This window comes from Trichomycterus rosablanca, chromosome 13 (genome assembly GCF_030014385.1).
Source record: "Trichomycterus rosablanca isolate fTriRos1 chromosome 13, fTriRos1.hap1, whole genome shotgun sequence".
Classification (NCBI taxonomy): domain Eukaryota; kingdom Metazoa; phylum Chordata; class Actinopteri; order Siluriformes; family Trichomycteridae; genus Trichomycterus; species Trichomycterus rosablanca.
In genome coordinates this window covers 6,994,250-7,010,200 of record NC_086000.1, presented here as the reverse complement: position 1 = coordinate 7,010,200, position 15,951 = coordinate 6,994,250, and the positions used below count along the sequence as shown (strand labels likewise).

General features: G+C 38.1%; 1 protein-coding gene across 1 annotated transcript; it reads left to right on the top strand.

The window, feature by feature from the left end:
• Nucleotides 1-2,456: 2,456 nt before the first annotated feature.
• gchfr (GTP cyclohydrolase I feedback regulator) lies at nucleotides 2,457-10,577 on the top strand. The gene is made up of 3 exons (XM_063007136.1): nucleotides 2,457-2,586; nucleotides 5,910-6,004; nucleotides 9,905-10,577. Exons 1-3 carry the CDS (start codon nucleotides 2,551-2,553, stop codon nucleotides 10,038-10,040), a joined length of 267 nt encoding a protein of 88 aa, XP_062863206.1. The 5' UTR covers nucleotides 2,457-2,550; the 3' UTR covers nucleotides 10,041-10,577.
• The last annotated feature ends 5,374 nt before the right edge of the window (nucleotides 10,578-15,951 follow it).

The window sequence follows — 15,951 nt, the reverse complement described above, 5'->3', positions numbered from 1 at the left end:
AAAACGTTTACCCGCTAAACAAAATTTCACAGCAGATAAGAAAAGGTTCATTTCACGGTCTGTGATGTGATTTTCATGGCTGTGAATAAGGTAGGGCCTTACCAATAAGTAACTAATTTTACAAGCTTACTCATCAGATAATTGCCCATGGCATGAGCTTTGCCAAATGAATTAATGTAAGGCAGAACGTTCAACATAGCTTCCTTTTCCTCCAAATTAGCAATGCCACTGATTGGTCAGCATTGTTTTTTGATCCATGTTAGTCTAATATTGGTTGACTGTTTAGTCATAGATTGAAATTTTAGGACCACCTCCCAAAAATGCCTATTTTGTAACAATTGTGCATGTTACAGTCAGGGATATATTAAATGCTGGGCTGATGGTATTGCATTTGTGAGCAGGCAGAAAGACCTGAGTGACTCTGGGTTGGGATATCTCCATAACGGCAAGCCACAAACCACCAACACAGCCAAGACTCGATGATGAACCACATAAAGGCTATGGCGTCTAATAAGGACCAGCAGAGGGCCACTGTGGCTCAAACTGCAAATTTCTAATACAGTTGATGAAGTTAATGTGTCACAAAAGACAGTGAATCAAACCCTGTTTGTTAGACTGCATAGTCACAGACCAGTCAAAGATCCCATGTTACTGTTAACTGTGTACTGTTAAAAGCACATACAATAGGCATGCAAGCATTGAAGCAATGGAAGTAGGTTAACTGGTCTAACAAAACCTGTTTACTCCAAGAACTTTTGTACAGCCAGGCCAGTGTGCTTTGTGTACCTGTGGAAGAGAGGGATGCACCATGATGTAAGACAACCCACCACACAATGTTCAGAAGTTTAAGGACTTTTTTTTTTTACTCAGATATTTGTATGATGGCCGAATAGATTTGTGATATATAAAGTATATAATGTGATTTACTTTTTCTATTAGACTATGAAAAAGCCTTCAGATTAAAGTAATTATTATTATGAGATTAATTATTTTTCCTGCTGGGACTAAAGACTTATTGCTGATTTTATCAAACCCACTCTTGCTGTTTAGTTGGGGTCGTTTTAATTTACCCAGCAGACCTAAGCCAATGGTTAACAATTAGATCAGCTTTATGAAGGAAATCAACAATTTGTACTAGAGGAAATTAAAACTGAGTTCCTAGGCAAAGACCAAAGGAAAATGCAATGCCTGGACAGACATGTATTTGTCAACCATTGGAAGCTAACTGCATCATAATTAATTTTCCTGTCTTATGAACATGTCAAAAGAAATGACTTGGTTTAAAGCCGCATCTTTTGGTGAGAATATCCACCACTTTATTGTGGTACACCCAGGCCTGAAATGCTAGTTAACTACTAAGGTTTAATAACTGTTCACGGTCAACATGTCAAAACGAAAAACAACGTACAGCTCTGACTGGTCTGCTTACCACCCTTTTGTACTAAAGTATTACAAGTATACTCTAAATGTGGCGAGTACAACTTTTATAAATATGGCAATTTCTAATTCATTTGAATGCATCACAGTTCTATCAATAAAGGCCTAAAAATGTGTGTGCTGCAGACACAATCCTGACGGCACACTGTCTTGCCCTCTTTTTTGTCATGTATCTGTGTAGCTGTATTTTTCTCCTGTTTCACTTTTAAACTTGTGTTATAGCTCGGGGTTCTGAGGAGAGTCTAAAACGCTTATCGTAAAATAAAAAGCGTGATGTGACTTAATGTATTAAAAGAACGACATAGAAACATTAAACATCTCTTAATTATTACTGCTCATGAGTTCTCTCCACTAATGAAATTCCTCGCTCTTTGTTTTAGTACAATAAGTTACATTAAGATTTGTGCTCCGCCACACTTCATAGGAAATAACGGCAGACAGAGCAAAAGTGGTTTTGCTGCTTCTCACGTGAATGCGCCTTTCATGAAGTTGCTAAGGGATACTGTATTCCAAGATCAAGCATCTCCATGATTAAGAAGCATAAGGAAACAATAAAAAGAAAAGGTAGCATGCATGTTTCATTGTATTTTTTATAGATTTTTAACTGTTTTTTATTGTATTTGTGTTTTTATATTATATTATAGTGTCAAAAACAACCCCATTATTTTACCTAAGCCTAAAATATATGCAGTTGCAAAGGACCATGGAACACATTAACAGGTTTCCCATACATCCTTATAGGAAAAATACCTTGAAACTCAACGTCTTTTTCAAATATGAATTCCCTCATACTGCATTATATAATGCATGCAGCTACGAATAATAGCATTAAGTTTCAGTACATACTGGTGATATTTGCAGTACACTGGTGTACAAACACGCCAGGTAGCTGACGCTTCTATCTAGTATGCAGTTTACCTTCCGTCCTGTAGGAAGCGGTCCGGGACTGATCCGAGCGCTGTGATTGGTCAGATACAGTGGGTGTTGTTTCCGCATTCCGCCGCGATAGAAACGTGACAGACAGGAGCGTGATTGATTCTGCAGAGCGGTGTGTGGGGGACTTGTTTTCATCCAGGAGCTGTTTTATCCAGATCTGCTGGAACTACTGCTGGAATGCCTTACATTCTCATCAGCACTCAGATCCGCCTGGTGGGTGTTTTATTCAGCATATAAATATGATAGAAATGAGCGCAGACATGTGTGTTAGAGGATTATAGCATTATAGATTTACTATAGTATTAGTGCAAGTGGAGTCCAGCTTCAGTAACTAATGATGTAACTAACTACCACTACCTGTAAACTTTTACTCTGCTTAACTTACTAATGATATAACTACCACTACCTGTAAACTTTTACTCTGCTTTACTTACTAATGATATAACTACCACTACCTGTAAACTTTTACTCTGCTTAACTTACTAATGATATAACTACCACTACCTGTAAACTTTTACTCTGCTTTACTTACTAATGATATAACTACCACTACCTGTAAACTTTTACTCTGCTTTACTCACTAATGATATAACTACCACTACCTGTAAACTTTTACTCTGCTTAACTTACTAATGATGTAACTACCACTACCTGTAAACTTTTACTCTGCTTTACTTACTAATGATATAACTACCACTACCTGTAAACTTTGACTCTGCTTAACTTACTAATGATATAACTACCACTACCTGTAAACTTTTACTCTGCTTAACTTACTAATGATATAACTACCACTACCTGTAAACTTTTACTCTGCTTTACTTACTAATGATATAACTACCACTACCTGTAAACTTTTACTCTGCTTTACTTACTAATGATATAACTACCACTACCTGTAAACTTTTACTCTGCTTTACTTACTAATGATATAACTACCACTACCTGTAATAGTGAACTTTTACACTGCTTTACTTACTAATGATATAACTACCACTACCTGTAAACTTTTACTCTGTTTTACTTACTAATGATATAACTACCACTACCTGTAATAGTAGCTTTTATCCTGCTTTACTTACTAATGATATAACTACCACTACCTGTAAACTTTTACTCTGCTTTACTTACTAATGATATAACTACCACTACCTGTAAACTTTTACTCTGCTTTACTTACTAATGATATAACTACCACTACCTGTTAACTTTTACTCTGCTTTACTTACTAATGATATAACTACCACTACCTGTAAACTTTTACTCTGCTTAACTAACTAATGATATAACTACCACTACCTGTTAACTTTTACTCTGCTTAACTAATGATATAACTACCACTACCTGTTAACTTTTACTCTGCTTTACTTACTAATGATATAACTACCACTACCTGTAAACTTTTACTCTGCTTTACTTACTAATGATATAACTACCACTACCTGTAAACTTTTACTCTGCTTAACTAACTAATGATATAACTACCACTACCTGTTAACTTTTACTCTGCTTAACTAATGATATAACTACCACTACCTGTTAACTTTTACTCTGCTTTACTTACTAATGATATAACTACCACTACCTATAAACTTTTACTCTGCTTAACTAACTAATGATATAACGACCACTACCTGTAAACTTTTACTCTGCTTTACTTACTAATGATATAACTACCACTACCTGTAAACTTTTACTCTGCTTTACTTACTAATGATATAACTACCACTACCTGTAAACTTTTACTCTGCTTTACTTACTAATGATATAACTACCACTACCTGTAAACTTTTACTCTGCTTTACTTACTAATGATATAACTACCACTACCTGTAAACTTTTACTCTGCTTTACTTACTAATGATATAACTACCACTACCTGTAAACTTTTGCTCTGCTTTACTTACTAATGATATAACTACCACTACCTGTAAACTTTTACTCTGCTTAACTTACTAATGATATAACTACCACTACCTGTAAACTTTTACTCTGCTTTACTTACTAATGATATAACTACCACTACCTGTAAACTTTTACTCTGCTTTACTTACTAATGATATAACTACCACTACCTGTAAACTTTTACTCTGCTTTACTTACTAATGATATAACTACCACTACCTGTAAACTTTTACTCTGCTTTACTTACTAATGATATAACTACCACTACCACTATATTATATAATAATGTCAATAATGTACAACCCCAAATCAGAACTTTGACTTTTATTTGATTGCAGACAGTTTAAACCCAAGATATTTCATGTTTTATCTGCTCAACTTCATTTCATTTGTTAATATTTGTTAATATTTTCATTTCATTTGTCCATTCCTGCATTTCAGGCCTGCAACACATTCCAAAAAAGTTGGGACAGGGGCAATTTAAGTCTAGTAATGAGGTGAAAAAACTAAATAATGATGTGATGTCAACAGGTGACTGTAATCATGGTTTGGTACAAAAGCAGCATCCAGGAAAGGCTGAGTCTTTGATGAGCAAAGGTGATCAGAGGATCTCCAGTTTGTCAACAAATGTGTGAGAAAATGATTGAAATATATCAGCAACAAGTCCAAAATCCAGGGTCTGTCATGATATGGGGCTGTGTCAGTGCCCTTGGCAAGGGTCATTTACACTTCTGTGATGGCAGCATTAATGCAGAAAAGTACATTCAGATCTTAGAGCGGGCGGCACGGTGGCTAAGTGGGTAGCACTGTCGCCTCACAGCAACAAAGTCCTGGGTTTGATCCCCAGGTGGGGCGGTCCGGTTCCTCCCACAGTCCAAAGAATTGCAAGTGTGGTGAATTGGAGATACAAAATTGTCCATGACTGTGTTTGATATAACCTTGTGAACTGATAAACATTGTGTAATGAGTAACTACCGTTCCTGTCATGAATGATCTTACATCTTAAAGCAACATATGCTGCCTTCAAGACGTCATCTTTTCCAGGGACGTTCATGCATTTTTCAATAAGACGATGCAAAACCACATGCTGCACACATTACAAAGGCATGGCTGCGGAAGAAGAGGGTACGGGTACTGGACTGGCCTGCCTGCAGTCCTTACCTGTCCACAGTGGAGAATATTGATACAAAAAATGCGACAACGACGACCCTGTACTGTTGCACATCTTAAGACGTGTTTGCAGGAAGAATGAGACAAAATTAAATCTGAAACACTAAATCACTTGGTATCCTCGGTGCCAAAAGTGTGGTGAAAAGGAATGGCAACATTACAAAGTGGTAAATGCTTTACTGTCCCAACTTTTTTTTTTTTTGACTAATAGTGAACAGAAATCTTGTGTAAAGGCTTACCAGAATAGTACAGACTGGTATAGCTGCAAAGGGGGACTTAAAACATCTCATTCAGTTGCTTCATAGTTTAAAGTTATTTAATACAGATAATTAATAAGGATTATTGAAAAACTCTTCATCAGAGTACATTCAGCTGTTTGCTTCTTTTAAATAACCGAACGTACATGTGGTTACAAAGGACACTGAGCAGAGTAATAATGGACAATTTGTGTGTATTTTCAGGAAACCGGGCCCACCATGGTTGGTGACCAGCATTCAGATCCTGCCATCATGAACTATCTGGGAGCAAAGAAAACTACCATTCTGGGCAACAACTTGTGAGAGTTTAAAAATATTACACATAACATGGTAGTGTTAGGCTCGGTTTCTGGAGTATCTCAGCCCTACAAAGATTGTAGTCCACAGGCAGTTGTAGCCTAGTGGTTAAGGTACTGGACTAGTAATCGTAAACTAAAAATGGTTCAAGCCCCACTAGTGTCAGGTTGCCACTGTTGGGCCCTTGAGCAATCTGATATTATCTGATATAATCTACCAAAAAGACCTATTCAACCACATCTATTGGTCTTCCCTCCAGAAACCTACCTGAAACAAATGTATGTGAGCTGCTTAGAACCTTAGAGCTGATTATTACCACAAAACCTTAAAAACTTGCTAACATTGTCCAATAATGACTTTTTTCTGGCTTGTGATCATTGCTAATAGTATATGGTGAGAAAAACACACAGTTCCTTCAGTTCCTAGAATTTTCAGCTTAACTAAAAACACACAAATGTTCATCACACTGTGCCAGCTCTACTGCTGGATAGTTTGGCATAAAGTAGCACTTTATTGGCTCCAATCTTGCATTTTTATGGTGCTAACACGGCGTTATTGCTTCACTGCGACCCAAAATATGTTCTTATGTATAACTGTACAAGTGCAGTGAATGTACTTCTCTGTTATTGATTATCTGTTCGCTAGCTTTCTAGAAAACCTAAGCTCTTTAACAGAGACCTGAATGAAGTCCTTATTCATCCTTTTTTCACAAACCTAGGTTTTAGTGAATGACAGCGCCAAAGTTCATCTACTTACAGCGTCAAATCAGAAAAAGTTGGGACAGTATGGAAAATGCAAATAAAATAAAAATGCAGTGTTCCTTCCATTTACTTCGACTTTTATTTGATTGCAGACAGTTTGAACCTGAGATATTTCATGTTTTGTCTGCTCAACTTCATTTAATTTGTTAATATACCTTCATTTCTGCATTTCAAGCCTGCAACACATTTCAAAAAAAGTTGGGACGGGGGCATTTTTTGGAAAAAATGGATGCCGTGTGCTCCGGACCAAATACGAAAAGGACCATCCAGACTGTTATCAGCAACAAGTCCAAAAGCCAGGGTCTGTCATGGTATGGGGCTGTGTCAGTGCCCTTGGCAAAGGTCATTTACACTTCTGCGATGCAGCATTAATGCAGAAAAGTACATTGAGATCTCAGAGCAACATATGCTGCCTTCAAGACGTCATCTTTTCCAGGGAGGTCCATGCATTTTTCAACAAGACAATGCAAAACCACATGCTGCACACATTACAAAGGCATGGCTGTGGAAGAAGAGGGTACGGGTACTGGACTGGCCTGCCTGCAGTCCTGACCTGTCCCCAATAGAGAATGTGTGGAGAATTTTGAAACGGAAAAAACGACAAAATAAAAGCTGAAACACTAAATCACTTGGTCTCCTCGGTGCCAAAACGTCTTTTAAGTGTGGTGAAAAGGAATGGCAACATTACAAAGTGGTAAATGCTTTACTGTCCCAACTTTTTTTGGAATGTGTTGCAGACCTGAAATGCAGGAATGGATGTTTATTAATAAATAAAATTAAGTTGAGCAGATAAAACATGAAATATCTCAGGTTCATCCTGTCTGTTTTTTATTATTAGCATTTTCCATGCTGTCCCAACTTTTTCTGATTTGGGGTGGTATTATTTAATCTTTTATGTTTCGCTATGTTATCTATCTAACAAGGACAAATTTTATGGCTCTTTTTTTAAACAATTACAAAGTATGACAGGTGTTTCCAATGTGTAATAATTCGCAACCACACATTTAAAAAAAGAGAAAAAAGCACACAAATGGCATTACAATAGTCCTGCTTATCGTGGGGGAACTACTTAGTGTGAAAAAAAGCAGCAACTCGTTTTGGCGAATTTTACCGCTGTGACTACGATAGGCCTGGAAACTATTTCTGATTCTTCAGCATCTTGGCGAGGTAGTTAGCAATACTGCCATGTTTAAGTTAGCCTACAGCCAGAACTGTCAAAAGATTCTGAGTTTAGCTTTATTTATGGTGCAGTTTTGTTACGCTTTTTGTCAATGACAATTTGATCGATTTTAAAATAATCTAACTACAGACCAAGCATAATTCTTACCAGTTTAGAGGTTTTCATGGACTTAAATGGGTTGTACACCTCCCTGATTGAAGATTGGATGAATGTCTGTTTACACTAAATGGTCAAAAGTATGTTGACAACAGACCATAAACTTTTGGACATCCAATTCCAAAACCATAAGAATGAATATGGAGTTGGTCCCTTAGTTGTGGGTATAACAACCCCCAATCGTAGGCTTTCTGTAAGAATTTGGAAAGTGTCTATAGGAATATGTGCCAATTTACACAAACAAGCATTTGTTAAATGAGGCACACTGATGTTTAACGAGAGGGTCTAACTTGTAATCAGTGTTTCAGTTTATCCCCAAGGTGTTTAATGGGTTGAGGTTAGCGCTCTGGTGCAGGCCACTGGAGTTGCTCCAGTGATCCAGAGTTGTCAAACCTTTTCTTCTGGCAACAGTCTTTACCAATCTTGAAAGCATATCATTTAATTTACATACAAACCCTATTTCCAAAAAAGTTGGGACTTTTTGTGAAATGCAGTAAAAAGAAGAATGTGTAAATTCTCTTCAATCTTTATTGTATTTTGTTAATAGAAACACATTTAGAATTTGATGCCTGCAAAACACTCCAAAATAAAAATAACTATTCAAGTCAGTGTTCCAAAATAAGCAGGTAAATTGGCAACAGGTGAGTAAATCACCAAACTTCATGAAAGAATTGCCAGTCAGTTTAAAAAAAACAATTCTCAATGCAAGATTGCAAATATTTTAGTCTTTTACCATTGTTTACAATATTGTAAAAAGATTCACGGTATCTGCAGAGATCTCTGTAGGACAAAGTGGAAAACCACTGTTTAATGTAGATTGCCTTTGAGCTCATAGTCGGCATTGCATGAGTGATAAATGCTACAGTGATAAATATTGCCACATGGGCTTGGAAGTACTTCAGAAAACCATTGTTACTTAACACAGTCCACCACTGAATTAATACATTTCATGTACAACTTTATTACACAAAGAGAAAGCTTCTGGATTCTGAGGACCTGAGTTAAAACCTTTCCTTTGCTTACTGTCTTTAGGGAAATTTGCATGGTCTCAACCCATCCTCTGGGTACCCTAGTTCCCTGTCACTTCCATGAATATGATTGCGCTTCTCTGAACTGCCACTGGGTGTAATTAGCGACTAGTCTCTGAACCCATCAGCACCCTGATTAGGATGAATGAATGAATAGAGTGTACTACAATGAAACTGAAGAAGCCTAAAGAATTGTAATCATCATTTGGTTACTCCAGTCTCACTACCATTGAGCAGATGCAGAAGTAGGATTGACTGCATTTAATTATAATTTAATGTGAGTGTATATGTGAGTAGTGTTGCCCTTTGATGTCTGGTCCCCTGTCTAGGACTGATTTCTATATTAAGCCCAGATTTACAGGGTGGATTCTGGAATGTATTTATTTATTAGGGTTTGTAATGTCATGTTTTACACACTTTGGTTACATTCATGACAGAACATGTAATTACTGGTTACACAAGATTCATCAGTTCAAGTTTGATGTCAAATACAGTTAAAGACAATTTTGCATCTTCAATTAACCTGGAGAAAACCCACACAGACACGGAGAGAACATGCAAACTCCACACAGAAAGGACCCAGGCCGCTCCACCTAGGAATTGAACCCAGGAACTTCTTGCTGTGAGGTGACAGTGCTACTCACTGTGCCGCCCATATTCTGGAATGAATAAATGAATGAATGGATGGATGAATAAATGAATAATATTTTGTGGTTTAGATTGTTGGTCACTTAAATAATGTGTAAATGTAAATCTGTGTGTGTGTGTGTGTTGCAGTTCAGAATACCACGTGGATGAATCACCTCGAATAGTCCTGGACAAGCTGGAGAAGCTGGGCTACAAAGTTATATCCATGACAGGGGTTGGTCAGACTCTGGTGTGGTGCCTTCACAAAGAATCCAGCGAGCTCTGAGATGATCATGTGGCCTCCTGATATATAATGAAGCATTGCAAAATATGTATTAAAAAAATACCACTGCATTACACTACAGGGTAACAGATACAGAAAAGAAGTAGATCAACGAGTGTAGTATCCATAAGAAACAATAATAATCACACTAACCAATGAGGTGATGTTATTAGTCTATCATCCTGTTCAGTAACGAGTGAGAAATACAGAACGTGACATGAACAGCAAACCTTCTAACAAATCTGTCATGAGCAGGTCTGAACAGTATTAGTGTAGTACAAGCCAGTGTTGAAAGTGCCATGGCTAGTTGTTTAATCGTTAAAATGGTTTGTAATCAAAAGCGGGAGGTTGAAATTCCCCTCCTGCTTAAGCTACCTTTAATCCTGTCATGTTATATAATTCCATCAGAATTCATGCAACACGGGCTTTTCAGCTACTAGTTCAGACTGTTTAGTCATGTTTAGATTTTGTCATGTTTAATTAATTATGTTTTGATACTTCAAAGAAACGTAATTAAATGCAAGTACTTAAAATCAACAATTGTTTTCATCATCCATGACGGATTATTCATTTAATAACACTCTACAACAATCAACATCTCCGAGCATGTGTTACTGTGGTTTAAAAAGCTGTACCTTTGAACTCAATAGATTTAAAATGGTTAAAGCCTCTTGGGTGGTTGATTCTGATTACATAATGTGGTTTGTGAGACAAAGTGTTTGTGACAGCAGAATTAGCATGTTTCTATTTAAAACAGGCGCATTTAAGAGCTTTCGGGGAGTTTTGTTTTGTACCGTTGTACCAGAAGTGCACTAATTAAATATACACCGACCAGGCATAACATTATGACCACTGACAGGTGAAGTGAATAACACTGATTATCTCTTTATCATGGCACCTGTTAGTGGGTGGAATATATAAGGCAGCAAGTGAACATTATATCCTCAAAGTTGATGTGCAGAAAAATTTTGGTGATGGCTAGCCGAATGGCTCAGAGCATCTCCAAAACTGCAGCTCTTGTGGGGTGTTCCTGGTCTGCAGTCTGATGCTTTGGGCAATGTTCTGCCTTGGGTCATGCCATCCATGTGTTACTTTGACACGTACCACCTACCTCAGCATGGTTACAGACCATGTCCACCCTTTCATGGAAACGGTATTCCCTGATGGCTGTGGCCTCTTTCAGCAGGATAATGCGCCCTGCCACAAAGCAAAAATGGTTCAGGAATGGTTTGAGGAGCACAACAACGAGTTTGAGGTGTTGACTTGGCCTCCAAATTCCCCAGATCTCAATCCAATCGAGCATCTGTGGGATGTGCTGGACAAACAAGTTCGATCCATGGAGGCCCCACCTCACAACTTACAGGAGATAAAGGATCTGCTGCTAACATCTTGGTGCCAGATACAACAGCACACTTTCAGGGGTCTAGTGGAGTCCATGCCTCCACGGGTCACGGCTGTTTTGACAGCAAAAGGGGAACCAACACAATACTAGGAAGGTGGTCATAATGTTATGCCTAATCAGTGTATTTAAGGTTTCTGGAACATTCCACATTCCTTGCAAAAATAATTATAACACTTGCAAGACTCATGCTGAGCTGCAATGTTATTGGATATTTTTCGTCTTATATCTAGCTTATTTTAACATTGACAGTGGACAGACATTGTTTACATAACACACGCACAAGTAATGACCACTTTCTGTACCATTAAAGTGCACTAATGAGATTTATGTAAGGTTTCTGGAACATTCCACCGATAAACTGGTGAATAATGGAGTATAAAAGGAGCATTAACTAAGTCTCAGTTGTTTACAAGTTAAAATGGTTTGAAGTTAAGTGTGAGAATACTTTAACAGTTTAGGAATCATGATTTTCAAGATTTCTACCATCTACAGTATTTAAAATTATTAAAAGATTAAGAGAATCTGGAAACATGTCTGTTAGTAAATGAGACAACTGAGAGCTTGAATTTTTGAGCAGCTAAAGTGTTTTAAGTGAGAACAAAAACGTCCTCAGTTCCTTGGATTTTTATTTACAGCCATAAAATTTGTATTAGGTGCATATGTACACATGTAGGCGTTTATGTATAAATATGAAAATCAATAAAGTTCCTCACTTCAAATATTAAATAGCTTGTCTTGAACTGTTTTCAGTGTACAACAGGTCAAAAAGGATAGTTTTTTGTTATATTATATGTGTTTTGTTATATGTTTTTTGGATGTTCTAGGGTGTGTATAAAATTACTTTGGCAGCTTCTGTCTTTTTAGGGGTCACCACAGTGGATCATTCTGGTCCGCATACCTAATTTGCATACCTCACTTTTGTACTGCATCTTCAGACACAATCCTCCTTTTTTATCTGGACTTGGGACCGGCACTAAGAGTGCACTGACAGGTGCACCTCCCAGTGGCTACATTGTTCAGTCATGCCCTCAGACACAGCCAATCGTGTCTGTATAGACGCCAGATAATTACTGATACACGCTCAGTCGGTAGCACTGTCGCCTCACAGCAGGTGGTGCAGTCCTGGTCCTTTCTGTTTGGGTTTTGCATGTTCTTCCCTTTTCTGTGTGGGTTTCCTCCAGGTGCTACGGTTTCCTCTCACAGACCAAAGACATGCTGTCAGGTTAATTGGAGATACTAAAAAAAATCCTTCTACATATGTGTGTGTGTGTGTGTGTCTGTGTGCCCTGTGATGGACTGGCGACCTGTCCAGGGTGTTTCCTGCCTTTCACCCAGTGAACTGGACCATCCATGATTCTGAAAATGATAAAGCGGTGGTAAAACAGACAATGAATGAATGACACTACTGTTTTTTTTACTGGTTTAAAATCTGTCAGCAGGCAGGGTTAACTAGGCTTATAGCACCTATTGGTAAAATAAGGTGAAACTCAGTCACCTGTACTGTAGTATATTGCATGTAAACTTGTGATGTGCTTAGTGAGTAATATAATTAGATCCCAGAGCAGCTTACACATGCAAATTTCTGGCTCCGAATTGCAATTTGATGCTTTATGTCTTCAATGGTCTTCAGGAGCAATTTAGCATTGGTGCTAATGGGTCATGGTCTTATGGAACATAAAGGATTTAAGACTTTTTAAAGAGGTTAACTACTTTAATTTAGGTTGAAGACTTTAATATTTCAGAGGTTTAATAATTTAAAGGGTCTAAAGGTGGTTACACAAGATTCATCAGTTCAAGATGATTGTCAAACACAATTGTCATGGACAATTTTGTATCTCCAATTCACCTCACTTGCATGTCTTTGGACTGTGTGGGGAAACCGGAGCTGCCGGAGGAAGGTCACACAGACACGGGGAGAACATGCAAACTCCACACAAAAAGGACCTGGACCACTCCACCTGGGAATTGAACCCAAGACTTTGCTGTACAGTGCTACCCACCGTGCCAGTGTAAAGGGAAAAAAAAACTTTTATTTATTTAAGCTGTTTGCTTTAGCTTCTTTTAAAGTCATTATTGCCTTTAGCCGCTCTTGCAGCACCTGTTGGCAGGCCAGATTTATTTTCTTATTGGCCTTACTGTAGTTACCACAGTGTAATTAGTGAAACAGCTTATGAGGGTGTTTCTCTAGGTTCAATTATTCCAGCAATGCCAAACCAAACTACCAAACAAGACTAAAAGAACAGCCAAAACCAGACAAGCAATAACATGCCATAAATTAAAAACACAGCAGCAAATAGCTGGTCCACCGGAATGTTTGCTCTGGAGAGCAGCATGTCCTCCAATTTCAGACCTTCCATAAATAGTGTGCACACATTTACGCTAAAGCCATCCATGAAAATCACTGTGGTTAGAAACATGGTTCTGATTCATTAACTGTGGTTAAAGAAGTAAGCCACATAACCTTGTCAGTATGTCTAAAGATCTTGTGTGACCTTTGAGTCACTTCAGGATAAAGAAAATGATGAGTTAATAAATTGGCTGGGATGACGACAAAGCAAACATATTAGATTTGGTAAATAGATGAGTATCTTGGTCCAAGAACAACGCTACACCAGTGTTAGTGTAATCCACAAAGGGACAATTTGGCTGCACATTTTGATCCCAGCAAAGTAGATAATTGTACTACACCCGATTTTACTCTGTTTAGTCAGTTGGTTATGGGCTGTGGTCCATTATGAAATTGTCTTAACTAACCCCTAAACCTTAAAGGGTACACCATATGTAGTGAAGACTTAAAAGTGGTTTCTCTGAAGTGGGTTTTAAAAAAAAGCTATTTGAAACACATCTCCAAGGCTTTTAAAGGCAAAAATTATTACTATGTTATTATTAAATGTGATATTTATTACCTGATCTGCAGCTACAGTCCATTTCCAAGTGATTAGCCCAATGGAGAGAACTTGCAAGTGGAACCGTTGACAGCAGTCACTTACAGAGCCGTTCTGATCTAAAGTGAAGAAAACTATTTACTTTAAAGGGCCCTTGGAACCAGTATTTTGAACTGATTCAGACTTCGCTACCCAAATGAAAAACAGCAACTAGTAAATGCTTATAAATACATTGTTAAAAAAATTAAATGGCTGTTTTTTTCAGTCTTGCTTAGTATGAGCCTCACTCTAGAAGGTGTACCCTTCAGAGGGGTAAGGGTGTAGTGATCAGAATCACTTCAGAATCATTTGCCTCACCAGGCTGGTCACCTACATGAACTACGATTGTCTGTTCAAGGGCAGGGTGCCAGAGGGGATTCCTTATAACTGATGCAATTACGACCACTGCTGGCTGATTGATGGCACCTGCACAGAGGCGAGGGATAATGTGATCAGGGTGTGGCGTACACAAAGCTGATCCACATATGAACTCATCCCCTGTGCAAGTAAAAAGATGCAGTCGGCTACTGCACACATGTTGAAGGGGGCATGTGTTAGTCACAGCTCTCCTCAGTCAGGGTGGAGATCAACATCAGTAGAGAGGAAGCATAATGCAATCAGGTAATTGGATTCAACTAGATTGGGAGAAAAAAAGAATTTGCCTCACAAACCCACTGACACTACCTTTGTATTTAAATGTGTGGAGTGTGAAGGCTGAAGTGTACATTAGTTGCATGACAGTTGCAAAGAACCTACCCTGTAAAGTGACCACTTTTCATTACTTCAGATTGTTATGACACAGCAAATAGCTGCTGTGGGTAGGTTTTTATACCTAGCTGGTATAAAAACCTACTGCCACACCAGACTATTGGATCCACACATAAAGGTATTAAAATAACTTTCTTGTTTTGAGACACATTTTGTGACTTAAATAAATCTGAGCCAGTGACCTAAGTTGCGTGTCACATGCCTTACTGCATAAACAATGTTGATTGACTGATGCCACTATAAAATACCAACTGCTTTGGCATGCCTTACTGTTTACCAAAACCAAGAATAACTGCAGGGTGGTACAGTAAGTAGCACTGTCTTATAGGAAGATGTGTCTGGGTTCAATTCCACAGTGGCCTTTTGTGTGAAATGTGTGTGCAATGTTCTCCCTGTGTCTGTGTGGGTTTCCTGCAGGTGCTCCAGTCTAAAAAAACATGCAGTCTGGCCAACTGGAGGTACTAAAAATTGCTTTAAGTGTGTGTGTGCTCTGTAATGGATTTACTTGTCTGAGGTGTTTTCTGTGTTTCTCCCAATGAATCAGACCCATGTGACCCTGACCAAAATGAAACGGTGGTAAAATAGAAAATAAATTAATGAATAGATGTAGAACAGGGGTGTCAAACTCAAGGCCCGCATGCCAAATCCGGCTCGTCACGTCATTTTATGTGGCCCGCGAGAGCTTAAAAGACGTATGATTGTTGTGATGGTTCGATTAGTTACAAAGACGTACTTATAATTTAATGGGACACCTGCGCCTTTAATCAGCAACCGTTGACATTGCATTGCAGTCATGGCAACTAACTTTGACTTTGCTAAG